The sequence below is a fragment of the Zophobas morio genome, unplaced genomic scaffold (assembly GCF_036711695.1).
Source record: "Zophobas morio isolate AGI-343-1 ecotype UQ-CSIRO unplaced genomic scaffold, CSIRO_AGI_Zmor_V1 ptg000002l, whole genome shotgun sequence".
NCBI lineage: Eukaryota > Metazoa > Arthropoda > Insecta > Coleoptera > Tenebrionidae > Zophobas > Zophobas morio.
The window spans coordinates 3,123,828-3,150,933 of NW_026972107.1; the positions used below are offsets into that span (position 1 = coordinate 3,123,828).

The following is a 27,106-nucleotide window of genomic DNA, read 5'->3' on the forward strand; positions in this document are numbered from 1 at the left end:
TATCCCCCTCGATCATATCTATCCACTGACTTAATTCTGTGGCAACGACGCAATTAATTAACTTCGATGCGTTACGTCACCAGTTTATACAAAGGGATAAAACTTAAATTTAGCACGTCGAAGTAAAAACATGAAATATCTTCCAGAATCCATATTAATAAAGATTCAACGACTTTTTCCCACCGTTCCATCGTCGAAAAAATCAATCACTCTAACAAGCCTTTAAATCTCGTCTCGCTTTTTTACCTTACGCCGGATTTTTTGCCCACTAAACTCTCGCAAGCTCAGCAGCCATCCCATTAAAAACTAGATGATCGACAGGAAACATATATCAAGGTCGATAAAACAGAATCTGCACCATCCAACAACCACTCCACGTCTTTCCGGATGTTTAACAACCCATAAATACTTCGTACGGTGCTACCAGAGTGGCTGATACACCCTCGAACTACAATCCGTTCAATGATACCGATAACGCCGTTCGACCAGACAAATCGAACATTCACGAGTCGACGAAAAGCTCCAAAAGCGGAATGGACCGCTGCGGATTCAACAGGTCGCTGGATCAAATTCGGTGATGACACCGACACCTAACCCTAAAATAATCGTCCGGTGGAGTAATAAAAAGAGGAACGACGGGGTTGGAGATGTCTTCGATAAGGGGAGGAAAAGAGATTTATTATTGGAAGTTATTTTAGAGTTTTTGTGTTTCGACATCGTTTTTCTGTGTTTTCGATGTAGCTACCACCAGAACAATTAAGAAACCAGGAAATACCGGTTAGGGTAATAATGAAAATAAACAAAGAAACTTGGCCATTACACAAGAGAGAGTTCATAATCAACTTATTAAAACTGGCAAATTTTTAGCGAGAATTCTCTTTCGTTAATTTTCTCCGGCGTGCCATTCTCATTAACAAAGCGTGCAATGAGTTCGAAAAGCACGAGAACTCTTTGTTGCCCTTTTTACCCCGAAACTGTCCCACCGTCTGCGCTCATCGCTCGTCTCCTTAGCCAAGAGGTCATCACTAAAAACGCCACAAACAAACAAAATTAATTAATCCATCATTCGGAATTGTCGTGCATCAAGGCATTCCTTCAAACTTATGTCACGAATGTAAAAGTAATTGTCAAAGCTAATTGTGGGAGATAATGGAGCGGAGCCGTAACCGTTAAGAATAAACATAATTATTGCGGTTGGAAGTCGGAATGGGTTTTTAAAGTGTGCAAAATAAAATTCTCCGGAATGGTAATGTCGGGGCTGTAAATTTTCGGTTAAGAGTTTTTAAAAAGGCAGAGACGTGTGGTTTTATAGACGGTGGCTTTGTTTCAGCGAATTACCAAACGGTAATGGAGCTATTAGAACGAGTGTAGTGACAGCTTTATGGGCGGTTTGAGTGTGCTAACGGCACGGCGATTTTCGGAAAAAACGACAACAACGCTGGAGCATAGAGTGCTAAAGAAAAGATAGTGCGAAATCCTGGTCACAGTTTTCGTCGAGCTTCAGCAACAATACAAGTATACCGTTGGTTTTTCTCAGAATAGCGCCGGACCCAGCCCGCCCCATCTCACGCCCGGTTCGAAATCGAGACTCATCCTGACGTCAGCTTTACGCCGATGTTAACTGCACTTTTCACGTAGAGCACCACATGTTGGTGCCTGAATCGAACGTGCAATTACGGCACATGTGGCACTCACTCGAATATCTATTTTTACGGCGAGACATTGCTTTTGATCTAACATTTGGCAGCCATGAGAGCGGCTTCAATCAACGAAGTTGGCGTTGCATTTCCTCGGCGAAACCACCGACCCATATGGTCCCTGATGGGTCGGCCAGACGGGCTGTCGCAAGACGGCGACCGAATTCGGAGCGCAGCCCGGCTGCCTCCCAAATTGGATTAAGCCGCAGAATCGGGCGAAATTTCCCCTTTCGTGGAAAGTGCTCGCTAACGGTTTCCCACGTAAATCACGCTAATGACCGGTGTAATGGTCGCTGCTGGACGGTCCGGGCGATCATCTCAAATAATTAGAAAAAATAATTTGTGGCTCTCGGGACCACCTGTTAGACGCCCGTATTTCGCGTTAATAACGAATATTTAATCAGTTTCCACAATCAACTGATTTGAATAATAATTAAGCAAAGCTAAATTTTAGATGACCGACTGGTAGCCGTGATTTATTCATCTGTGCCGTATCCAGCAGAGCCGCCACGAAAAAAATTAATGAGTCGTTTAATGGAAAATATAATCGGCCATTATGTAATGAAACTAGTACGAGCTGGCCATTCGACTAATTGTCGGATCAAGCAATGACCTCCGCTCGGTGCATACTTATTTCCATTAATCGAGGGATCGAGGCTCGCTAGGCGCCAGATACGCGCCGGAATTAGAGCCTAGATGGACTTTTTAATAACGAGACTTATAATAATGCACATCGCGGCGAAACTGTACCGAAGAACGTAGTATTAGTGATTGCCTCAGGTGCAGAAAGGTGTGAAAGTAGCCATAAAGACGTACAAGAAAAATTTTGTCCCATCATAAAATTATAACATACACCTCGTAATACACAAAAAACGTACTGGTTCAATCAACTTACTCAACCTATGGGAGGGAAGTTGCTCGGTCGGGAATACCCCTCAACACATCAAGAATGATACAATAAATACCAGGTATGATATTGCGTACGTACGAAGGGGGAGAGTCACACAAGCATTACGGGCGAATTCCCTATCTTTCACATATTTTTAGAAGGTTATTAAGTGCACTTTTTTTTAATAGTCTTAATAAAGCTACAATGTTTTGGGTGTAGTAGTGATAATAAATTAAAATATTTTTGAAAAAACAAATTTTTTTCGTTTCCAAGTGACAGTGTTCGAAGACAGTTATTTCTTGTTGTCGTTCGGACTCTTTTAAAGTAAAAAATACAAGGGTGTGTTCACAGCATAGCAAATTTGCGACATGAACTTTTGAAATATCTTCCTAAAAAAGAAAGAAATTAATTTCCTGCCTACCTCGCAATTTCTTCCTAAAAGAAAAACAATCAAACCTAATAAGATAAGACAAAACATGTGTCGAAAGCTTCTGAAGTACAGACCAACAAATTTACTTTTTCGTGGTAATCTCTATAGAGTAAAAACAATATAGAAAACATTAGTCACAGTGTAATAGAAAAAAATAACGTTTCACATTCTTAAAAAAAGGTACTTGGCGCCCCCGAGAAGGTTTTACATTTTTAAAAAAGATAGTTGGGACCCCGAGAAGGTTTCACATTCTAAAAAAATAGACATTTGGCGCCCCCAAAAAGTTTTTACATTTTTAAAAAGGACAACTAGAACCCCCGGGAAGGTTTCACATTCTTAAAAAAAATACGTTTAGGGCCTCCGAAAAAGTTTTACATTAAAAAAAAGGCAGAATACCCGCAAGAAGGTATTACATTCTTAAAAAAAAATCCATTTGGGGCCTACGAGAAGGTTTTACATTTTTAAAAAAGGCAACTGGAATGCCCGAGAAGATTTTATATTTTTAAAAAAGATAGTTACGACACCCCAAAAAGGTTTCACTTTCTAAAAAATAGACATTTGGCGCCCCCAAGAAGATTTTAGATTTTTAAAAAGCACAATTGGGTCCCCCGAGAAGCTTTCACATTCTTAAAAAAATACATTTGGGGCCCTCGAGAAGGTTTTACATTAAAAAAAAGGCAGTTGGGACCCCCGAGAAGGTTTCACATTCTTAAAAAACAAAATACATTTGGGGCATCCGAGAAGGTTTTACATTAAAAAAAAAGGCAGTTAAGACCCGCGAGAAGGTTTCACATTCTTAAAAAAAATACATTTGGGGCATCCGAGAAGGTTTCACATTCTTAAAAAAATACATTTGCAACCTCCGAGAAGGTTTTACATTCTTAAAAAAAAATCCATTTGGGGCCTCCGAGAAGGTTTTACATTTTTAAAAAAGACAACTGAAACCCCCGAGAAGGTTTTATATTTTTAAAAAAGATAGTTAAGACCCCCAAAAAGGTTTCACATTCTAAAAAAATAGACATTTGACGCCCCCAAAAAGATTTTACATTTTTAAAAAACACAATTGGGTCCCCCGAGAAGGTTTCACATTCTTAAAATAATCCATTTGGGGCCTACGAGAAGGTTTTACATTTTTAAAAAAGACAACTAGAACCAGCAAGAAGGTTTTATATTTTTAAAAAAGATAGTTAAGACACTCCAAAAAGGTTTCACTTTCTAAAAAAATAGACATTTGGGGCCCCCAGGAAGATTTTACATTTTTAAAAAACACAATTAGGTCCCCCGAGAAGCTTTCACATTCTTAAAAAAAATACATTTGGGGCCCTCCAGAAGGTTTTACATTAAAAAAAAAGGCAGTTCGGAACCCGCGAGAAGGTTTTACATTCGTAAAAAACAAAATACATTTGGGGTATCCGAGAAGGTTTTACATTTAAAAAAAAAAGGCAGTTAGGACCCGCGAGAAGGTTTCACATTCTTAAAAAAAAATACATTTGGGGCATCCGGGAAGGTTTTACATTTAAAAAAAAGGCAGTTGGGACCCGCGAGAAGGTTTCACATTCTTAAAAAAAAAAATACATTTGGGGCATGCGAGAAGGTTTCACATTCTTAAAAAAATACATTTGCAATCTCCGAGAAGGTTTTACATTAAGAAAAAGGCAGTTGGGACCCGCGAGAAGGTTTTACATTTTTAAAAAAGACAACTGAAACCCCCGAGAAGGTTTTATATTTTTAAAAAAGATAGTTAAGACCCCCAAAAAGGTTTCACATTCTAAAAAAATAGACATTTGGCGCCCCCAAAAAGATTTTACATTTTTAAAAAACACAATTGGGTCCCCCGAGAAGGTTTCACATTCTTAAAAAATATCCATTTGGGGCCTATGAGAAGGTTTTACATTTTTAAAAGAGACAACTAGAACCCCCGAGAAGGTTTTATATTTTTAAAAAAGATAGTTAAGACACCCCAAAACGGTTTCACTTTCTAAAAAAATAGACATTTGGGGCCCCCAAGAAGATTTTACATTTTTAAAAAACACAATTGGGTCCCCCGAGAAGCTTTCACATTCTTAAAAAAAATATATTTGGGGCCCCCGAGAAGGTTTTACATTAAAAAAAAGGCAGTTGGGACTCGCGAGAAGGTTTTACATTCTTAAAAAAAATACATTTGGGGCATCCGAGAAGGTTTTACATTAAAAAAAAGGCAGTTAGGACCCGCGAGAAGGTTTCACATTCTTAAAAAAAATACATTTGGGGCATCCGAGAAGGTTTTACATTCTTAAAAAAAAAATACATTTGGGGCCTCCGAGAAGGTTTTACATTTAAAAAAAAGGCAGTTGGGACCCGCGAGAAGTTTTCACATTCTTAAAAAAAAATACATTTGGGGCATCCGAGAAGGTTTCACATTCTTAAAAAAATACATTTGCAACCTCCGAGAAGGTTTTACATTCTTAAAAAAAAAATCCATTTGGGGCCTCCGAGAAGGTTTTACATTTTTAAAAAAGACAACTGGAACCCCCGAGAAGGTTTTATATTTTTAAAAAAGATAGTTAAGACCCCCAAAAAGGTTTCATATTCTAAAAAAATAGACATTTGGCGCCCCCAAAAAGATTTCGTCCAATGGACTCGATTACTATAATTAGCTAATCTGGTTATATTAAGTAGGTTATTTTACTTAAAAACTATTCTAAATCATCAAATTCTATAAAAAAAATATATACCCAAAGAAGATCGTTATAATATTTTCTTCTTTAGCATTAGGGTTATTAAGTAATTTTTTTTATATTGTAATTTATTGTGTAGCACTAAAACCCATGACGCAGTTGCTGTTTTGGATGATAAAACAGTAAATTTTTTGGGTATATTGAAAATATTTACCCCGAGAAACTGATTTTTTAAGAATTTCTTTTATGTTTACACGTTCATAAAATTTTTGTAATTGTAGATGCATCTCTTCTATTAAAATGAATTAGGAATTAATTGCTGAATTACGGTTTTTTGATATCAGAGAACACTGAGATCACATCAATACCTGCTACGATAAAACTGATTTTGGCAAGTGACATATCCTCTAAAAAAAGAGGGGGTGGGTGGGCGGGGCTAGTAGCTGCTACGATAAGAGTGATTTTGGCAAGTGAGATGCCCTCTAAGAAAAAAGAGGGCGGGTGGGCGGGGCTAGTACCTGCTAAGATAAAACTGATTTTGGCAAATGACATACCTTCTAAGAAAAGAGAGGGCGGGTGGGTGGGGCTACTACAGAATTTTCCAAAAATAGAACACCAAAGTTCCCCAAAATTGTTTTCAATAATTTACAAAAAAATCTCTGGGCTCCCAAAATAATATACCCAACAGCCTCTCGAATTAAAAAAAAAAAAACACTAAAAGCTCAAAAGATTTTTTCAAGTACATCCAGCAACAAAACACCAGATTCCTTTAAATTTATCGGAAAATAAAACACCAGGGGTGCGATTTTGTTTCGCGATCGAAGTGATAAATTATCACTGCGACAAATGTCGTTGCGTAGGTTTTAAATGCAAAACTTTGCATTTATTCTTTGCATATAAGCTTATTAAATGCTCAAAAATTTACAATTACCTTAATTTTAAGAACTTATAACTCAGAATTACGATTTTGAACTTCTATTTTGACATAAATTTCGAGGTTATGTCTCCAAAATTCATCACTTCACTCAGTGCTATCGACAAAATATCACTCCATGAAGACTTGATTTCGTGACAGAATCGAGAAATGTGACAGAAATGTAGCATCTCAACCAATCAGGGAACGAGATTTTATCACTATCGAGTTTTTTTCGATCGAGAAACAAAATCGCTCCCCAGGGGACCTAAAAATAACTGCAAACATTTTAAACGTAGGGTTTTGAAAACTTCGACAATTTTTGATACGTTAAACATTTTTAACAGCTTACTCGATTCTTGCTGATTTGTACCTTCGTTTTATATAAGGCAAACATTGTGTTGTCAAATGGAATTTTATCAAATTATTACAAAAACAACGCAACCATATCTTTGTACATTCTAACTGAAATGGTAATTAAATATGGTTATGGGTAAGAACTATTATTTAAAGACTAAAGAAGGAAAGTTTGGACTTGATTACATTTTAACATATAGATTAAACCAAGATGTTTTAGAGCAATTTTTTGGACAAATTCGGTTGAAACGAGAATTATATGAACCTTCTAGCGCTATAGATATACAGGTTGGAAAATTTTATTTTGGGAAGAAATGAAGGTTCTATGTCAGAAAAAGCCAACGTTGAAGAAGATGATACTCCAGATGGCTTAATAAACAACATAGGAGAGATTTTGTTAAGCGGTAAATATCTTGCTTTTTTGACTAGGTTTGGTGATGCCAAGGAAAAAAATGTTGCTGACGACTTCGAGTTTCGTGAGTTAGATGCTATAAAATGAGACTTAAAGAGACCAGAATGGAGCAGGATCAAGGTACATTTACTTGGACAGACTAGTTATTATCAAAAGGTGGTCTTATAAAGCTCCTGAAGAACTTGTTAGAAAAATGGCCGAGTTGGGAGTAATTTTTAATAGTTTTAATGGAGACAAAATCAAAATTGCAAAAAACTATTTAAAGTATTTGTTGTATAATTCAAAATCTCTTGACTGTAACATGGAAATCAGTCAAAATTTTGTATTTGTCAATTGTGTCGACACCATTTTTTGTTCCATAAAAATAATATTAACTGCGAAATTTTAATTTGTTGCAGACAATAAAAATGGGTATCAAACTTGGTTAAATTTGTACTAAGGTAACTGAACTCAATATGGTCTAGTACCCAATATTGCCTATTGGCTTTTTCTCGTACGTTTCAAACAAAATGTGGTAGATCGCCACTGGGATACATTCTGAAACGTTTTTATACCATTTAGGAGTAATCAGTAACAGGCGCGGATCCAGGGAGAGGGTACTTTATTATGACCAATTTCAAAATTTTGAAATCGCATTTCATTTTGTAAATACAGTACAATCTCTATAATCCGAATTCACAGAGGCTATTTGAAGTCGATGCTTCTTTACTCCGAATAAAAACTTTGCAATCCGAACTGAACTTGGAAACACGCACCTACTTGCAAAAATGAGGCAAGATCTTTTTGCATATGTTGTACGGAATATTTTGAAATTTTTAAAAATTGTGATATTTCAATGCACTGAATTAATTAACTAATTCTGGAAAAAAAGTTGAAGTTATCGAAGAAATGAGGTCCGAAATTTAGAAGAAAAAGTATTTTTAAATTTCGAAAATCATCAAAAATTGGTAGAAATTTGCATGAGAAAAATTTCATTTTTGAAAAAGTTTCATAAAAATCCTGACAAAATTTTAAGGGATATATATGTATATCCCGATGTGCTGATTCCAACAATATAGCATGCTAATGGTAACCGAGCAATATTTTCGGAAAATTCGATGTGAAATTCGAATTTTTCGAAATTTTTAAAAATTTCGATATTTCAACGGTCGATTCCGGAAAAATGGTTGCAGTTATCAAAGAAACGATGCCGGAAGTGAGTTCTATAGCTCGAAATCTACAAGAAAATATTGTAAAAGATATGAGAATATGCTCCATATGTAAGAAATATGTGCACGAGGAGTGTGTGGATTTTACTAAAAATGATAAAGATATTTGCATTTCTCCTTATTGTGAAAATTAACAGTTTGTTTGTCCATAAACTTTTTTCCGTGCTTACTTTTGTTTTTTTTTCGATTTCTTAAAAATGTCTGAAATTTGAAAATTATGTACAAAAATGTAACCTCTTTCAACTCCCACCATTACTCTTCCATTTCAAGTTCTTACAAAAATTAAAAAAATTCTCAAAGTTTAGGTAGGCCATATAGGGTACAGTGACCTTATTCGGTTTAAGAATTTAATTTACGTAGATACCTAAATTTATTTTTCCATCAGGAAATTTACAAAGTGGGGTCCTGTCGTATTCTACACAGATGTTGTTTGGGTATTATTATTACTACTATTATTTTCAATTTTGCTAGCGACATTGGCGTTTTGGAAAAATTATGTTGTTTTCGGAATTTTGATGCCGCTACCAAAGAAAAACAAACCTAGTAAAAAAATTGTGGAAGGTTATTTTGACAAAGTTTGCCTCGCTTTTGAATTACAGTCCGATAAATTCCGCTTCTTTAAAAAATCATAAAATTAGATTCTGCGATTTTCGTTTTGTGATAACTGTTAACCTCTATAAAGTGGCGTAATTGACATCCCCGCAACCCCTACGTCTTTAAAAATGAAATATAACCTAACGGGAAAAAATGTAGACAATTTCAATTTCTCAGTGTATGCTTAACTTCGACTGTTTATGTTTATTGTTTATACTTCGACCGAATTCGATTACTAGACAAACATCAGCTATTAAAAGAAAATTAAATTTGGTTGATTTTGTGTTCTCAACACAGAGGAAATGACTGATACTCAGTTTTTTCCCAAAAACACTCATTTCAAAGTTACATTGTAAAATATTGTTGTAAAATATGTATTTTTTCCAAAAATCTGGATGCTAAGGGTAAAAACTCAACACAGATTCACAAATCACACATGCAGGAATATATTATTTTATATAATTTAAAGAATATTTGTTCGGCAATTTTCAAGTTAAATTGTAAAATACAATTTTGAATTATTTCCCAAAAATATAAAATCTCGATGTCTAGGATAAAAACTCAACACGGATTCTAAATTACACGTACATGGAGTACGTACTTCTACAAAATTTAAGAAACATTTGTTCTACAAGATTAAAAATGACGTCATCATTTTTTAGGAGGCCATGAACGAAAAAATTTGATTAACGATTTACCATGCTTAGGACAATCTTAAAAAAACCTGTAAGTTTTTAAAGCAATCGGGTTTACAATGTTAAAGTTAAATTGTAAAATGTTACACAGTTTTGATTTTTTCCTCAAGAATCTGGATGTCTAGTAGTCAGTAAGATGATACGTTTCACCCCACATTTTGTTTCTTTAATTTATTTTAAGGTGTTTTATCATTTTTAACAAGCCAATTTTGACGTTGAAGTGTTTTTTTTTTTTCATAAAAATCTCAAAGTCAACCGTTTGTGCATGGATGATCAAAATCTTTAGAAATCCACAACTTTTTAAAAAATAATCTTAAAAATTGGGTGAAATATTAAAAAAACTTCACGACAAAAATTGACTTTTTTGTGTTATAAAACAGCAATAAAAAACGCCAACGTCAAAACTGCTCTGTTTGCTTAAAAACATGATAAAGTACTTTAAAATAGATGAAAAAACACATAAAGGGCTTAAATAGATGAAAAAAAATGTAGGGTGAAACGTACCATTTTACTTTCTATTGATTTTAGTTTAGAAATTTCATCTAGATAAAACGTCCGATAATCCAATCCTTAAACCCGAGTCATTCAGATGAGAATTGGATTTGAAATAATAAACAATGCTTTTGGAACCACCAAACATTATAATAGGTAAATATAAATAAAATTGTGCAGGAGTATCTTATTTTATAACATTTAAATCATATTCACTGCTGTAAATTTTGGAGATGACGTCAACAGATTGGTTGGTAGGGATGATTAACCAAATTTTAATCATCTACAAGATATTCGTAATACACATATAAAATTTGACAACTGGTTCAGTAGTTTCGGAGATTATCTGTCTAATAAAAATTCGGACATACGACAGACAGACAGACAGACAGACGGAAACGGGCGACCTATTGTTTAGTACACAGAAAAAAGTTTACTTGTAAATTTACTGTGAAAATCACAGGTAATTTGTAACCCGAGATAATAAGGGTAATATTCCAACGAAATGTATTTTTAAGTTTGAATGTGATATTTACTTTTTGAATGTAAATCGAAATTAGAAAAGAACATGTAAAATTACAAGTAAAATGTAATTTTGACGATTGTAAATTTACAATAAAATATGTAAATTTCCGTGAATGGGTATGTAAATTTCCGTGAATTGGTATGTAAATTTCCGTGAATTGATATGTAAATTTACACAAATTATTGTTATTTTTAGTACTAGTTTTAATCAAAGAAACCATGTCGGACAAAGTGAACCTTTTATTTTATGGTGAAAAACATAATAAACATGTAATAAAATCATAAACACAAAACAAAGTCATTGATGTTGTATATACTTTACATTCATTTAATTTGTTCATAAGGCCAATTACTTTGCGTTTTGTTGGTGTTATTCTTTTTGATTTGGATCCTTGATCTGGATGTATTTTCAAAAAAAATCTTTGCATCATTTCCAAAACTGCTGATACTTCGTCTGGATATTCTAAATTCATTATAAAATATAATCCAAACGCCCAAGATACTGCATCTTTTAAAGTGACAACACTTGGAATCACTACTTGTCGTTCTACTACGTAATAAATTGTTTGTGGATCGCTCTCTAGAAAAATACAAAAATACATTAAAATGTTATAGGTACAAAGACGTTTTAAATACTTGCCTATTTCAATTGCACATGGCGCAGCCACCTTGATAATTTCATTTAAATTATTCATATCATCACCCTGTGATAAAAATTGCATTAACATAACAATTAAAGATGACATGGGCAAATTATAGTAAGTAATTATCCGCCTGGAAAGTATACGTTTGTAACTGGAGGAAAATAGTAAACCAGAATAGTAAAGTACTTACCTTTAACAACAAAATACACTATTTTGTACAAAATATATTACCACAACTAATGCACTCCAACTTGTTATAACCTGCAAGCGTTATAGTAATGATTGCGTGCGCATCAACAATTCACAGTATGCATGTGATTTCACCGGTAGACTGGATTATTTTACAAAGTTGGAAGTAATTGTAAAAAATGTTAGTATATTTACGGTATTATAAAGTATAATTCATTTATAAAGTGAATATACATTTACAACTGCGATTCTGTATTGTGTTTTTTCAATTTGACTTGTGAAAATACAAATAGTGACACAAGTTTACTTATTTTATGCACAATGCTGCTAACTTACGTAAATTTACTAAATTTAAGTAAAAAAATACATAAAAAGCAACAGTAAAATAATTGTAAATTTACACGACTTTTTTCTGTGTACTGAGTTTACCCTTTGAAAGTAAAAAGATGCTCTTATTTAATATTTACATATATCGTTTTTTATGTGTCTGTTATATTTTTAGGAATATTTATTGCATTTGTAATTGTAACATCATGCATATGAAAAAAATGTAAATAATTGTATCAAAAAAAAGTAGACTGTTTCGGGGCCAATCGGGAAATTTCCCGGTGTCCCGTCGGCACAATCCGACACTGTCATATTATAATATATAGGTTGTACAACACATGACATGTGACGTCACTGAATATTATTATCGTGCATAACAACCACATAAAAATTGTTATTTATTTACATTCACTCGACTCCGTTAAAAAGGCCGCAAATCGCCGTACGATTCCCATCCGCCCTTGATCCCCCCGCCGCCCCTTCCACCATATGTCGCTCCGAAGAAATTCCCAAAATGCGCGAAAGCCCCAGTTCCTGTAATCCATCGCCCGTCCCCCGCACTGTCCTTATTTACCGTCGTCCCCTATGCCCAACAGCTGTGATCTAAAAACCCACCCCTCGAAGGGAGGGGTCGATTTATGTTACTGGTCTCGTGCCATGTGCGAAACAACGTTGGGAATTTTTCGTAGTTGCGTTCGATCTTTAGAAATACGCGCACGCGACACGCCAATTACTCCACATCCGGTCCATCGCGCCGTCATCCACTTAAGAAGTGAACTCTGACACAGTCGGTCGCAGCAAAATGGCGGGCGTCGTGGTCTCTCCTCACAAGATCGGCGTCCTGCAGCAAACCAACCAGAACGAAAGGCGCGAAATCATCATCCTGCGGAAGCCGATCCTGCCCAAGGACGACGCCGGCAGGAAGAAGCAGAAGAAGGACACCAAGACGGCGCCGCAGCCGATCGCGGTGGCGAGGAGGAACGCGAGGGAGCGGAACAGGGTGAAGCAAGTGAACAACGGCTTCGCGAATCTGCGACAGCACATACCGAACTTCATCGCCGCCGCCTTCGAGTCGAACAGCAGGGGCGGCAACAAGAAGCTGAGTAAAGTGGAGACGCTGCGCATGGCGGTGGAGTACATCAGGAGTCTGGAGGACATCCTGGCGCTGGACGAGACCAGCGAGAGCGGCGGGAACGTCTCCAACTCGTCGGTGTCTTCGTTCTCGTCGCCGTCGCCGTCCACGGTGACGTACCACGACGACGACCTTTCGACCGACCCGACGCCGCCCCCGCACTACACGTACCAGATCATCCCCGGCCACCTCTACGACGACAGCGAGAACCTGGAGCCGCTGAATGTAGACGATCACATTTTGTCGGATCCGAGTTTGATGGACGCGGGGTTGGAGTTCAAGGGTGTGCAGGACTTGTCGCTGTTGAATAGTATGCACGCTAGTGACTCGTTGTCCCCGGGGATGTACAGTGAGCAGAGTTTGTCACCTGGGGGTAGTGATCAGAGGGGTTACGGCGCGGTTTTTGGGGGTGACAGTATTAAGAGTGAGGATGTTCCGGTGATTTCGTTGAAGAACGAGAACGAGTTGCCGCAGGAGCACAAGAGTGATGTTATGGATGTTATGCAGTGGTGGGAACAGCAGCAGTCGCCGCATACCACGATTAGCTAGTGGATTAGGTAAGAAATTGGTTGGGGAAAAAAGGAAAAAGTGAAGAGAGTTCATTGATGGGATAATGACATGGCAGGTTTATGAAGTTGATAACGTAATAGAGCAGGCGTTTACTGTTACGGTTGGGTTAAGTATGCGGGCATGTATGGGGTGGTGCGTTTAATTCTAACAGAGACGGCTTAAGAATTGTTGTACAAACGATTACATGAAATCAGGGAGATGTGACGTCTAAATGACCGCTCTGTAATAAACACAATTGTTTTATTTTGATCGTAGGGGTTCTCGGAAACGTTTCCACTCGTAAAATAAACAGCTTTTGTAATTGTAAACAACTGCTTATAAATGTTACTGTTTATAATATCCCAAGATTTTCAACTTTATGTTATTATTATCCTAAAATAAACTAAAATCATGTCAAATTACAAATCTACAAACTATTAAAAACTTTCTCGTTCAAATCTCGTAGTGAAATTAAAAGAATTAAAAGAAATTTTCAAAATGCTGACTTTAAAATTTTGAAAATATCAAACTAATGCAACCTTAAAATCATTGTAAACGACCTTAAGTCAGTTTTCACTTACTTATAACGTAAATCCACCTTCACCCCCATTACTTTTTAACCACTCAATTGAAAATTGAAATGTTGAAAAATCGAGAAATCATAAAACCAAAAAATTGAAAAGTTTTAAAAATGAAAAAACCGAAATCGAACCAAGAAGATATTAGGAGTTTATATTAAAAATTTAAAAATACGAAAAAATGAAAAATAGAAATGTCGAAAATCTGAAAAATCGAAAAATCCAGAAATTGAGAAAACGAGAAAATTAAAATTTAACAATTTGAGAAATTAAAATATCGAAAACCTGAAGAATCAAAAAACTGAAAAATCGAGAAATTGAAGAAGTCCAAAATTGAAATCGAAAAATTGAAAAACTGAAATAGCAAGAAACGAAACATCGAAAGATCAAAAAATTGAGAAATTAAATACCAATGAAAAATGGAAAAATCGAAATCTAAAAGCTAGAAGTCGAAAAATGAAAGATCGGGAAATCCAATCACAAAACAGAAAGAACTGAAAAATCAAAAAAGCTAAAAATCGAAAAATTGAAAAATGAATAAACTGAAAAATTAAAAATCTAAAAATACCAAAAATTGAAGAATATAAGTGTCGAAGATCTGAAAAATCGAAAAATCGACAAATTGAGAAAACCGAAAAATTAAAATTTAACAAAATGAGAATTTAAAATATCGAAAAATTGAAGAATCGAAAAACCGAAACATCAAAAAATCGAAATATTGAAAAGTCAAAAAACAGAAAAGTCCAAAAATCGAAAATCGAGTAATCCAAAAAATCCAACATTTAGAAACTTGAAAAATCAAAAAATTTAAGAATCTAAAAACTGAAAAATCGAGAAACGCAAAAAGTCCAAAACTGAAATCGAAAAATTGACAGATCGAAAAATTGTTAAAACTAAAACAGGGAGAAACGAAACATCAAAGATCGGAAAGTCGAAAAATCAAAAAATTGAGAACTCGAAATGGCCCGAAATCGAAAAATCGAGAAGATAAAAACCAAAAAAATTGAAAAATTGAAAAATCGAAATCTAAGACGGAGAAGTCCGAAAACGAAATATCGAGAAATACAATCACAAAACAGAAAAATATAAAATATAAAATTTAAAAACTCGAAACAATAAAACAGAAATATCGAAGAATTGAAAAATCAAGAAATCTAAAAATCAAAAATTTGAATTGAAAATTTAAAATATCGAAGCATTGAAGAATCGAAGAATTGAAAAATCCAGAAATGGAAACATCAAAAAATTGAAAAATTTAAGAATCAAAAAACTGAAAAATCGAGAAATTGAAAAAGTCCAAAATTGAAATCGAAAAATTGAAAATCTGAAACAGCGAGAAACGAAACATCGAAAGATCAAAAAATCGAGAAGTTAAAACACCAATGAGAAATGGAAAAATCGAAATCGAAATCTAAAAGCTAGAAGTCGAAAAACGAAAGATCTAGAAATCCATTGACAAAACAGAAAAATATAAAATTTAAAAATTCGAAAAAATGAAACAGAAATCTGGAAGACCTGAAAAATTAAGAAAGCTAAAAATCGGAAAACTGAAAAATGAATAAACTGAAAAATTAAAAATTTGAAAACACGAAAAATTGAAAAATAGAAACGTCGAAGATCTGAAAAATCGAAAAATCGAAAAATTGAGAAAACCGAAAAATTAAAATTTAACAAAATAATAATTTAAAATATCGAAATATCGAAAAATCGAAAAACCGAAACATCAAAAAATCGAAATATTGAAAAACAAAATGCCGAAAAGTCCAAAAATTGAAAATCGAGCAATCCAAAAATCCAACATTTAAAAAATTGAAAAATCGAAAAATTTAAGAATCTAAAAACTGAAAAATCGAAAAATTGAAAAAGTCCAAAACTGAAATCGAAAAATTGACATATCGAAAAATTGAAAAACTAAAACAGGAAGAAACGGAACATCAAAAGATCGGAAAGTCGAAAAATAAAAAAACTGAGAACTCGAAATGGCCCGAAATCGAAAAATCGAGAAGATAAAAACCAAAAAAATTGAAAAATCGAAAAATCGAAATCGAAATCTAAAATCGGGAAATTCAAAAACTAAGATCCAGCAATCGAAGCGAAAAACAGAAAAATTTAAAATATAAAAATTCAGAAAAATGACATCAAAGAACTGAAAAATCAAGAACTCTAAACATCGAAAATTGTAGTAACTGAAAATTTAAAATGTCAAAGAATTGAGGAATTGAAAAATTGAAAAATTGAAAAAGTTGAAAAATCGAAACTTTCATAATGGAAAAACTGAAAAATCAAAAACCTGAAAACCGATAGACTGAAAAATCGAAATGTTGACGAATTGAAAAACGGAAATATCGGAAAATGGAGAAATTGAGTAGTCGAAAATCCAAAAAATCGATTAATCGAGAAATTGAGAAATCGAAAAATTGAAAAATCCAAAAATCGGAAAATTGAAGAATCGAAATATTGAAAAATTCCAACACTGAAATATCGAAAAACCGAATAATCCATAAACTGAAAATTGACAAACTGAAAAATTGAAAATCGAGAAGTTGAAAAACTTAAACTGGAGAAGTGGACAAATCAAAAATTAACAAATTGAAAATATGAAAAATCGAGAAGTCGAAAAGTCGAAAAACAAAAAACCAATTAATCGAAAAAATGAGAAATCGAAAAATCGAAATGTGGAAAAATCGAAACTTTAAAAATTGAAAAATTGAAAAATCAAAAACCTGAAAACCGATAGATTGAAAAATCGAAATATTGACGAATTGAAAAACGGAAATATCGAAAAATCAAGAAATCGAGGAGTCGAAAATCGAAAAGTCGAAAAATCAAAAAACCGATTAATCGAGAAATTGAGAAATCGAAAAACTGAAAAACCGAAAACTCAGAAAAATTGAACTAAAAAATTGAAAAACTGAGAAATTGGGAAGTCTAGAAATCGAAAAGTCGAAAAACAAAAAACCAATGAATCGAGAAATTGAGAAATCGAAAAATCGAAAAGTGGGAAGATGGAAACATTGAAGGATCGAAATAATGAAAAATCCCAACATTGAAATAGGCATCGAAAAATTGAAAATCAAGAAATTGAAAACTTGAAAACCGAGGAACTGAAATCTTGAAACTCGAGACGTTGAAAACTCGGAAAATTGTGAAATTGAAAAATTGTTATACGTCTACAATTTTGACTTTTTCCAGAAAATCTCGACGTCTGGGATCAAAATTCAACACGGAATCATAAACCACAAGTTCAGGACTATATTACTATTTAACATTTAAATGACAAAGATGACATCATCAATTCTCGGTGGAGGGAGCATGAATGGATACATTTTCATTAACGATTTACCGTGTTTCCGACAACCTTAGAATATTTACAAGATTTTAAACCCTTCAATTTTGTAATTTCAAAGTTAAATTACAAAAAGTTGTTATAAAATTTTGATTCCGATGCCTAAAGTAAAAATTCAACACGGATTCATAGACCATAAATAGTAAATTTATTGAAATTTTACAAAATTTGACTACAATCGCACCAGTAGTTTCGAATATTATCTGACAGATCCAAACAAACAGAAGATCTATTTTTTCGTACTCAGGAGTCATTAAAAACCGAGAAAACATTGAAGTCGTCAGTAGCCCGATGGACTCGATACAATACATCCTCAACTTTCAAATAAATGCAGAAGCTATTATATATGTACACAATACCGCAACAAGTTTATTTTTTATTCAAGAGAACAGAGACCATAGTGTTCCAAAGTACATAATCGATTAATAAATATGTTTTCAAAACCCAAATTCCGGAGCCCTTATTGTATGCGACAGATTCATGACGCGATCCATCATTTTAGAAGACATTGTTGTGACAAAATGGCATCTGAGACAAACTGGTTACTTTCCAAAAGCGTCGTGGGACTAATATAACCACCACTTGGACAATATCTAGTTTGAACTAAATAAATGTTTCCCTCAGAGTCCTACTTTGGGACCTCTCTTGCACTGTGATCTACATATAACAACGACAATTGTGCTTACGTCACTTTCGCATACCATTTTACGCAACGTAGTCTAAACATATGTTTCCTTCAAGGATCTACGTAGCTACCGCTTTTGTATATATTGTAGTCCGAGGAAACCAAAACTGAGTAGTACAAAGCGGACTAGCACAAGTGCCTATTACGAAGTAGCTATTCTTCCGGCCTGCACGTCCTCCGAAAGAGACCTTCCCGCAAGGCGCAACATTCGTACCTCTTTTGCTCCGTGTATCAGCGCGATGATTTTCGTGTAAACCGAATCCCATCGCTCTAACTAGCCCCCTTCCCTCCCCCCGAGCGTGCCCGGCCCCCAATAAATCAGCGATCGCATCGAAGGGCGCCGGATTTATTACCTACAAGACCCCCTCATGGGAACGTTCGCGGTCCTGTGTGGGAAGTCGAACCTTCTGGTAAAAATGCAAAACGCGCAAAAAACCGTCGAGCAACGGTCGGCCAACGGAAAAGGGCGCGTGTCTCGAAAAAACACGTTCCCATTCTTCTTCCGGACTTGGCTTACCATTCATGCCCGCGTCTTCAAACATCTCAAGTCCGTCTGGGTTATGAAAGGACTCGTTGGCTACGACTCAAAGGTCGCAGACTCGGGCTCAATGTCGCCGGATTGTATAGGCGCGATGTCTTCGGGTGCAGAACCGGAGCGAGATTTTGAGAATAATGACGGCAGGTAATTTTTTGCGCGGGGAAACGGTCGCACGGGACGGAGAGAGGGACGGGAGCTCGAGCGGTTCTGGCGAAGGAAAAAATAAAACGACTTCAAGTGGGGCATCGACGTCGGATGCTTGATTCGACGTAGGGGGCGATGTTTCGGCAGTCCGGGCCTGCTCGAGGTGGAAGCCACTCGGCGTTAAATAGGTGGGTACCCATTAGCTGGTACTTCCGCGGAGGAAGGCGGCCACATGTGCCACCATAAAACCACCATCTGGCACACTTCTTCCCTCTTACCACTTGTTCGTCTGCGACACTTCGCGGCCACCTTTGACTCAAAATATTGTGACTGGTTAATTTTTAAATCCTGATGTATCGGCACTCCTACGATTCGATGAATGGGAGATTAATGGGATTAGTCGCGGCCGGTCGATCTCGAAATTTTACTTTTTGTCGGGATTGAATCGTCGACGACGGAGATGGGCCTTATTTATGGCGAGATGGTAGTGAGTGAAATATTACCAGACACATGTACCCACGGAGGGTCTTAACGGGGAACAGATTACGTAATGTGGAAATTATGCTAATACGGGCCTTTGAAAGGGTGGAGAGGACGGAGCTTGTATCTGTGAAATTTCTTTTGTTAATTCTGGGTTCTTAAGTCTGGAGGGTATTGTGGCGGGTTTAATGGTCAATAAAAAATTATTTTTCGGCTCCAATGGGACTTAATTATGAATTTGGCGGCCGAGAGTGGAATGCGGACGGCAGTTGATTGTAAATCAAAAGATCTGGTTGAGGTGGAGATCAGGATTTTCTGAATGGATCCTAATGCGCCGAGGCGTCTTTACGTGCTGATGATTCAATTAACGCTACAGAAAGCGAAACTTTTTTTTATTTTATTGTCGAACGACCAATACGTAAGACAAAATTTACCAATTCATTAATGAAAAAAATTAATTATTTCATTAAATATGCATAGTTTTAGAGATAATAAAAACCAGATATTTGAATATGTTGTCACAGAATATATTCTAAATAAAAACAGGTTTAGTCCGAGCAAAAAGTTTGACTGATGTCCGTTTTCATGCATGTAAAAATTTAGTTTTCATTATTGCTAAAACTATGCATCTCAGGCCAATTTATGTGAAACTCTAAGTGATAAAAATCAGTTTTGAATTTCAGACATATGCGTCGCTAAATACGCTACGTGTTTTATTCCACATGAATTCCTTGCACGTCTTTCAAATCAACAGGTAAAGACCCATCTATTCAGCCAAGCTCCTGGGCGATTCCCATGGTCGTCATTGATCCACATCGAAAAATTTCCAACACGTCCAATCCACAAAGAAAGTCTGTATTTTTTCAAACTTTCATCCCATTCATGCCTTTGTTTTGCTAGACGCTACTTTTAATATCTTCAATTCTCTCACAAAGCTCGGCATCTCCTCCCGGCCAATTTAATAGGATTAGCTCCCAAGAAAAGCAACGTTGCACGTGTTTATCCAGCGTCCCATTAGGGGCCCCGAATCGGCTACCGCAGAACCTAATCAAACAAATATTTAAAAAAAGCAATAAAGTTCAGCTTGTCAACCCTCAGATCCAATATTTACTTCCTGGCTGCGTCTAAGTAAGATTTATTTGCTTACCGTCCATTGTCTCCCGGCAGCCTTATTTCCCATCGGCTCTTATAAATCACAAATTGAATGCCAACGACAAGTATGATTTAAGCAAAGGTGAATTTATTATAGCGCCACATTTCTTCAAATCAAGTTTGCGAAATAAATTTTCATTACTCGAGATTTATTGAGCCACTCGGAGGCAGTTTTTCCATTTGGTGCGCTGTAGGTTGGTAGCTGTACATCGCGCTCTATATTACTACTCCAGCGTGGGTTAACTCCACAATAGCCAAATCTCGACTAATCTCGAAATTTTCGTACCAACTAGTCGTAATTCAGCCCGCAATCCATCATCGGGCTCCGGTTCTTGATGATGATTATATAAAACCAGAATAGGTCGGCCGTTATGCGGGAAAATGGAGCGTGCAACTGGAGGCCCTTCAGATTTTACCTGTTCGACGAAAAACAAGTTCTGTGGGAACAGATTCCCGTATGGGACGGTGAATAAATAAAGTGGCATCGCGAGGACAAAGCCAGTTTGCGCCCTAACGAAAACGACGATTTTTAACGGACAAAACCGTCAAGGTACGCTCCACCGAGCAGAGTTTTCAGGAAACTGGAAAAAAATCTCGTTATGCTAATGGGGACGTTAGGCGGAATTGGAAGTCGCAAAAAACGTAAGACTGTAACGTACGTGGAGAGGATTTCGGTGTTTTCTCACGAGCACGAACTTTAAAACGAAAAATTTAGGTTACGCGTTTCTTCGACCTTCCGAGAAGCCCGTCTCCCGCCTCCGATAAAAACGTAAACTATTTAAACATTTCGCGAGCTCTGACGGTCCATAAATCAGGCGGATAATGAATGCATCCAGATACGTCCTGAATATATTTAATAACGATCTGATTTGTTGCGTGCGGAATAATTAATAAAGTCGCATGCATTTTAGAACACTTATCATTTTGTCCGTGGCTTCGCGTTTAACTTATGTCCTTGCAGGGTAATTAATTATCGGAGGGGCGGTGGGGCGAGGGCGGCGCGGATTCCCAGTCCTACTTAAAGACAATGATCGATGTTATGTGTACTGTTACGGCGAGAATAACGTAATTCGTTACGGAAAGTGACGTCTGTTTGGCCAGTTGCAGGATGGGCTTAATTACGTATGCGGGGACATGCAGGAGCTAGAAGGACGATTTTCGTGGCCTGAGAGAGTTTCTAATTGAAAAAAACGTAATCTGGACGTGCGTGACTTTTAATTTGTTAGTCGAGTTCATAATTGATAAGTTTTTGGGGGTTCTGCTGTTTATTTACTAAAGTTGCTGCTTTTGCCTGGCACTCTGTGTGTTTGCTCAAACCTGCTAAAACCATCAAGGCGGCTCGGCCCACAAGCGCGCCGCCCTTGATGATAAGCCAACATATGTTTATCGTTAAGCGCACTTAAAATAACTTTTTTTGTTCCAGATTCGCTAACCGCCCTCCCGTGCCAGAACGACTCCGATTGTGATTTTAGTGAAATTCGAAAAAGAACTCCGACTGTTATATTATGAACGAATTTTAACCTTGTTTTTTAGAGAATTTTTATGTACGATAGTTAATTTATTTTTATACCCGTTTAAGACTGTAAAAAGGTTAGGATAATATTGTGATTCGTAATAAGGTGCCTTACTTGCCTTATCGACAAGTCCTCGGCGACATTTCGATTTCGAGAAACTCGTCTCGAGATGAGGCCGCGGTCTTGCCGGCCTTTGTAACTAGAATTAAGGTTAAGAACTTAGTTTAATGATCTCATCCGACTTGTTACTAGACATTTTTGTAAATAAAGCTCTGAAATTTATCTATCTGCGTACAAAGCCCCCCTGGGACGCCCGTGCCACCGTTTCCGACGACTCAATTTAGATCGTTCCCTCTCAATTTCCACCCTTTCATCCTAGGTCCACCCTAAATGTACCGTACAAATTCATTAAATCGTTGAAGGACTCTGCATGTCTCCCTCTCATTCAAAAAAATGAAAAAGTCATCCAATTTCCCCGAAAAAAGGCACCGAGACGACTCTAATTACGTCCACATAAAAGCCGAATTTCTTCGAAAACGTCACGAATTAAAGCGCTAAATTCAGAAAACCCCAACCGTGCTCTTCATAAATAAATTCGCATCTGCCCCTTCAATGCATCGACATATCGGAAAGAGTTGAAAATAAATCACTAACCACCAACCGAGTTTTTGTCAATTCGGTAATTATCGTCCCTCATGCCCGCATGCTTGGACACAGTGTGGGGCAAATCGATCAGGGTGGCCCTCGAGCCGCACCAAAAAATCAAATTTGTACCAGAAGTGGGGCTAATTAGAAATGACGGCCGCTAGACGCTAAAGAAAACAATTAAATAACAAGCACAATTGCAAAAAAAAAATAAGAAATTTTCTTCACTTACACATCGTTGTCGCTACATTCTACGTAAGGAATTGGACTCGCTTTTTGGCGGGAGATTCAAATTAGCGGTCATGCGTGGCGGGAAATTCAAACCCTAATTCTGAGTGGTTGAGGCACAGTACGCAATAACGAAAAATTAGTTCTAGAAAATTCTTACGTTTTTGTGCTCCTCCGTTGTTTACATCGCAAATTGAAAAAAAAAACTGGAAAACCGTCCCCGCTTGTCATTTTCCGCTCCACGCGTCGCGCCGCTCCACCAAACCCGACACGCCTGAGTAGTCGGACATTTAAACTTTTTAAAGAACAGGTGTCCATTTAAATATCTCCCGAACCATAACAACATTAATCGTAAAAGGTCTAAGCACCGAGCTTATTGACAGGACTAGAATCAATTAGACACGAGCTTCATGAAGTTGCGTAACTGCACCCTGGATGCAGTTGCACCCTGATTTATTACGCATTGTACGCACTTCCTCAAACTAAACGTCCCCCGAACCCGAAAAACCAAAAACGACTCAAACTCGCATTCATTTCATCAACTACACCCCCAACGAGCGCCATCCAGGTCCGAAAACACGTGCAGAAATTGCAGTTTTCGGGCACGAAATCGCGGCATTATTTATGTGCAAGCGCGCACAGTCCCCATGGCAGTTACTCGAACAGAATAGAAATCCAGTCAATTGTTGTGCAAATCTGAATTCAACAGTCGCGTGGCACGAAGCGTGTCTGCACGCACCCCCCTCGCCCCTCGCCCTTGAAGGGCCCCACATCCCTACACCAGGTAGCGCGCCGAGAAGGACGCCGAACCCCAACAGCTGAACATCTGGTCGGCTCCCCTGCCCTCTCCACCTTTTTTTGATTTAGCTGGCCCTTCAGGTTCGATCGGCAATGTCAAGGTTAGGTTTGAAAGCGGCGCGATCTCCCGCCAAAATCTGGGTGAAAACCCTAAGACCAAAAAATTTGACTTGTATAGTTTGAAGTGCAAAATCGACTATTGCGTTACACTTGACGAATTCCGCCACCTCCGCCGCCCCTAACGGTTTATGACTAAGCTTTCCCGTGATAATGGCCACCTGTAAAGTCACACACGTGACGTTCCACAGTGCTGCACAGCCACCGCCACGTGTCCGATAATGGCAAAACTTCCGGCCCATTAATTCGTCAATTCCATTTCTTTCACCCGTTTTGGAAAAATTTTCCACAGGCTAATTCCCATAAGTTCCCGGAATAATTCCCGCTTCCGGTCGGTTCCGGTCCAAAGGGAATTTGAATGATATCAGAAGTGTGTCGCCGATCTAATAGGCAAATTAAGTGTTTCCGGTCTATCCGTCAAAACTTTACGGTGGAGAAACACCCTTACGCACAAAACACGTGTGCGGGGTGAAAAAAAGTAGAACGAGTTAGACGAGTCGGGGTAAACGAAAAATTTGTTTTCGTGTTGTCGAGTCGTAAAGTTGGGATTTTAAGTACTCTGGATGTGGTTGTAAAAATGGAATTCCTTCTTAATTTACTCTTGCTAATATCGGCTAATTGGTGCGACCGATTATCTGTCAAAGTCTTAACATACTGCGCTATAAATAAAGACTTAAATCAATTACTTAACTGTAAAAATATCTGGGTGCGGCCCAATTAAAAACCCAATTTTTTAGACGGGTTTATCCCCCGATACAACCCGCCAGTGGCGTAGACCACGGAAAATTAAACAAGGAAAACTGTTCGCTCAAATTCAAGGAACGCATCTTTCAATTTTAAATTAAACTGAAAATGGAATTACATACTTATATTCTGCGAAGGAAGATACAATCACGTTTTATCATTATTTACAGAGCTCATTGAAATTTAATTTAGTACTCGACTTGCATCAAAGAGGCCAGGTGAGGACGATGACATACCGTTTTTATTTTCATTTGAGATTTTCCTAAATTAATTTATAGTAAACCCCCTGAATCGCTCCGACCCCTGCACTGCCCACACAATACGGATTTCCTAGTTCGTATTTCGCTATTGTGCCCTTGACACTCATCCCAGGTCGTGCGATTTGATCGCAGGGGCCCTAAGCCCTCCGACCTAACGGTTTTCTATTATGGGGGCGAATCGCTACAGTACACCATCGAAATCCACCGAAAAAAACTCAAACAAAGTCGGCATGTTTGTACTTTAATTAAACAACCTCTCGTCCTCTTCAGACGTTTTTTGTCACGCTTCCACAAACTCAGACATTGAAATTCGATTGAGCGAACCCAGAAAAAATATAAAAGGATTACTCAAACGTGATTTATTTACACTCGAGCGGGTCTAGTGGCTTTGTTCAAAAACAATCGACGAGCAATTACGATTATCGGGAGTTTGTGGGGGCGCCACTTATCCGGCGAGACGTGTGGCGACATCTGTGCCGCTTGCGTCAAACTTGTAGCCCAGATGTCAACCAAACGTAAATTTTTGTAAAAACTATTTCTAACGATGGAAACGCGTTCTTAACTTGTTGTTTATTTATGGAGTTTACTAAAGTGGGTTGTTGGGGATACGTGTAGGGAAAAAACGTGGAGTAAACGCAGCGTCATTAAAATAATTACAAGCGTGGTCGCTTATTACGGCTTCCTTTGCGTGAATCTGCCAAGAAATTCGGTAGTTTAATGAAAAGTGGAGGTTTTAATTGTTTTTTGTTTCGGTAATGGATTAAATTGGGGGTCGATGGACCAAGTTGTGCTGGTTTTACAGCGACGTGTTAGAAATAATTGCTGCTTTAAAATTTAATCACCACTACAACCCTTCTGTTTTATAATAAATGATCCATACCACGGAGTGTTCAATTATTGAAATATAAATTCTTAGACATCGGTAAGTTTTGATAACATGGTGTAAAACGAAAATGATAGTCGCAGCACCTAAAAATTACAACTGAATCATGAATAATTGCGAAGATCACGTTACCCCAATGAAAGTTTGAAAGTCTAAAGTCCTCACTCCCATGGCTGAAATTTTTACGTCAATTTGGGCCCTCTGCATCACGAATAGCATGTCTTTTTTAATTCTAACGTCGTCTATGTTGTACCATTCGCTAGCAAAAATCTCGCTCGGGAATTTATTAGCCTGAAAATTAAGTCTAGTGGCAAAAATAACACGAAAACTGTTACATTTACGTGATCGATTACTTCATTACCCAAAGTACAAAACAAAAACAACTGTAGTAAGTGTCCAAACAAGTACGAAGAAACTGCCGTAAAAAGAGCGACGTCGACCTCCGCCTAAAACGAAGCATCTTACAGTTAATAACACAAATAAAGCTGACTCGTCCTACAAAAGTCATAATTAAAGCCGCCATACACAGCGCCATCACACTCGAAAAAAGCTGTATAAAACAACTAAAACTGAAAATAGTGGCCACTTCTTCGCACACGTGAGTTAAAACCACGTGATGCCGGATACACAACCTCAGCAATTTCGAGTTTTCGTCATCAACATGCGTTGTTTTCGTCAACTCAATTCTCCGGTTGACTTCGGCCACTTGTTTTGTCCCCAAATTTCCAACAACGCTCTTCAACAAAATGTATTGACCAACAATATTGCTACAAATCCCCACGAACAAATAATCGTGGCCACAAATCCCCACCACGATGAAAGCAATATTCGTCATCCATTCCACCACGTAGATAATCTCGTACAAAGGGCTCCGGTTCCACTCGAAGGGGTAAATCGCTTCGAACGGCAAAACTCTACTACCGGAACGCAGAGGCGAACTCAAAAACCCGAAAGCAAACAAAACGCCACTGATGAACATGGTGATAGCGGCGCTGATGATGATTTTGTTGTACAGTTGCAACTGAGAGGCGATTTTGGCACCCCCGACTTCGGCGGGCCAAAATTCGTGCCAGATTAGACGCAAGACGTTTTTTAATTTGTGGCTGTAGAAATACAAAACTGACATTTTGGTGATGGCCTGCAAACAACGTTTTTCTTTATTTTTTTTTTTTAAACAAGAATTACTTACTAGTTACCTGAAAAGTGGTGGACACTGTGGACATCGCGGACGCTATTTTTGTGATGTCGTCAAAATTGACGACGACGAAGGCAATTTGGCCACTT

The 27,106-nt window shown here is 37.2% G+C and overlaps 1 protein-coding gene and 1 long non-coding RNA gene across 2 annotated transcripts; one reads left to right on the plus strand and one right to left on the minus strand.

Moving 5' to 3' along the window:
* Positions 1-11,094: 11,094 nt before the first annotated feature.
* LOC135124573 (uncharacterized) lies at positions 11,095-11,931 on the minus strand. Its single transcript, XR_010279808.1, has 3 exons — positions 11,704-11,931; positions 11,510-11,643; positions 11,095-11,449 (listed from the first exon to the last, which is right to left on the minus strand). It is a non-coding gene; the product is annotated as an uncharacterized LOC135124573 (long non-coding RNA).
* An 805-nt stretch (positions 11,932-12,736) lies between these two features.
* Positions 12,737-22,416, plus strand: LOC135124565 (uncharacterized). The gene is made up of 2 exons (XM_064049738.1): positions 12,737-13,718; positions 22,057-22,416. The coding sequence occupies exon 1, from the start codon at positions 12,832-12,834 to the stop codon at positions 13,708-13,710; it is 879 nt and encodes a 292-aa protein (XP_063905808.1). The 5' UTR covers positions 12,737-12,831; the 3' UTR covers positions 13,711-13,718; positions 22,057-22,416.
* The last annotated feature ends 4,690 nt before the right edge of the window (positions 22,417-27,106 follow it).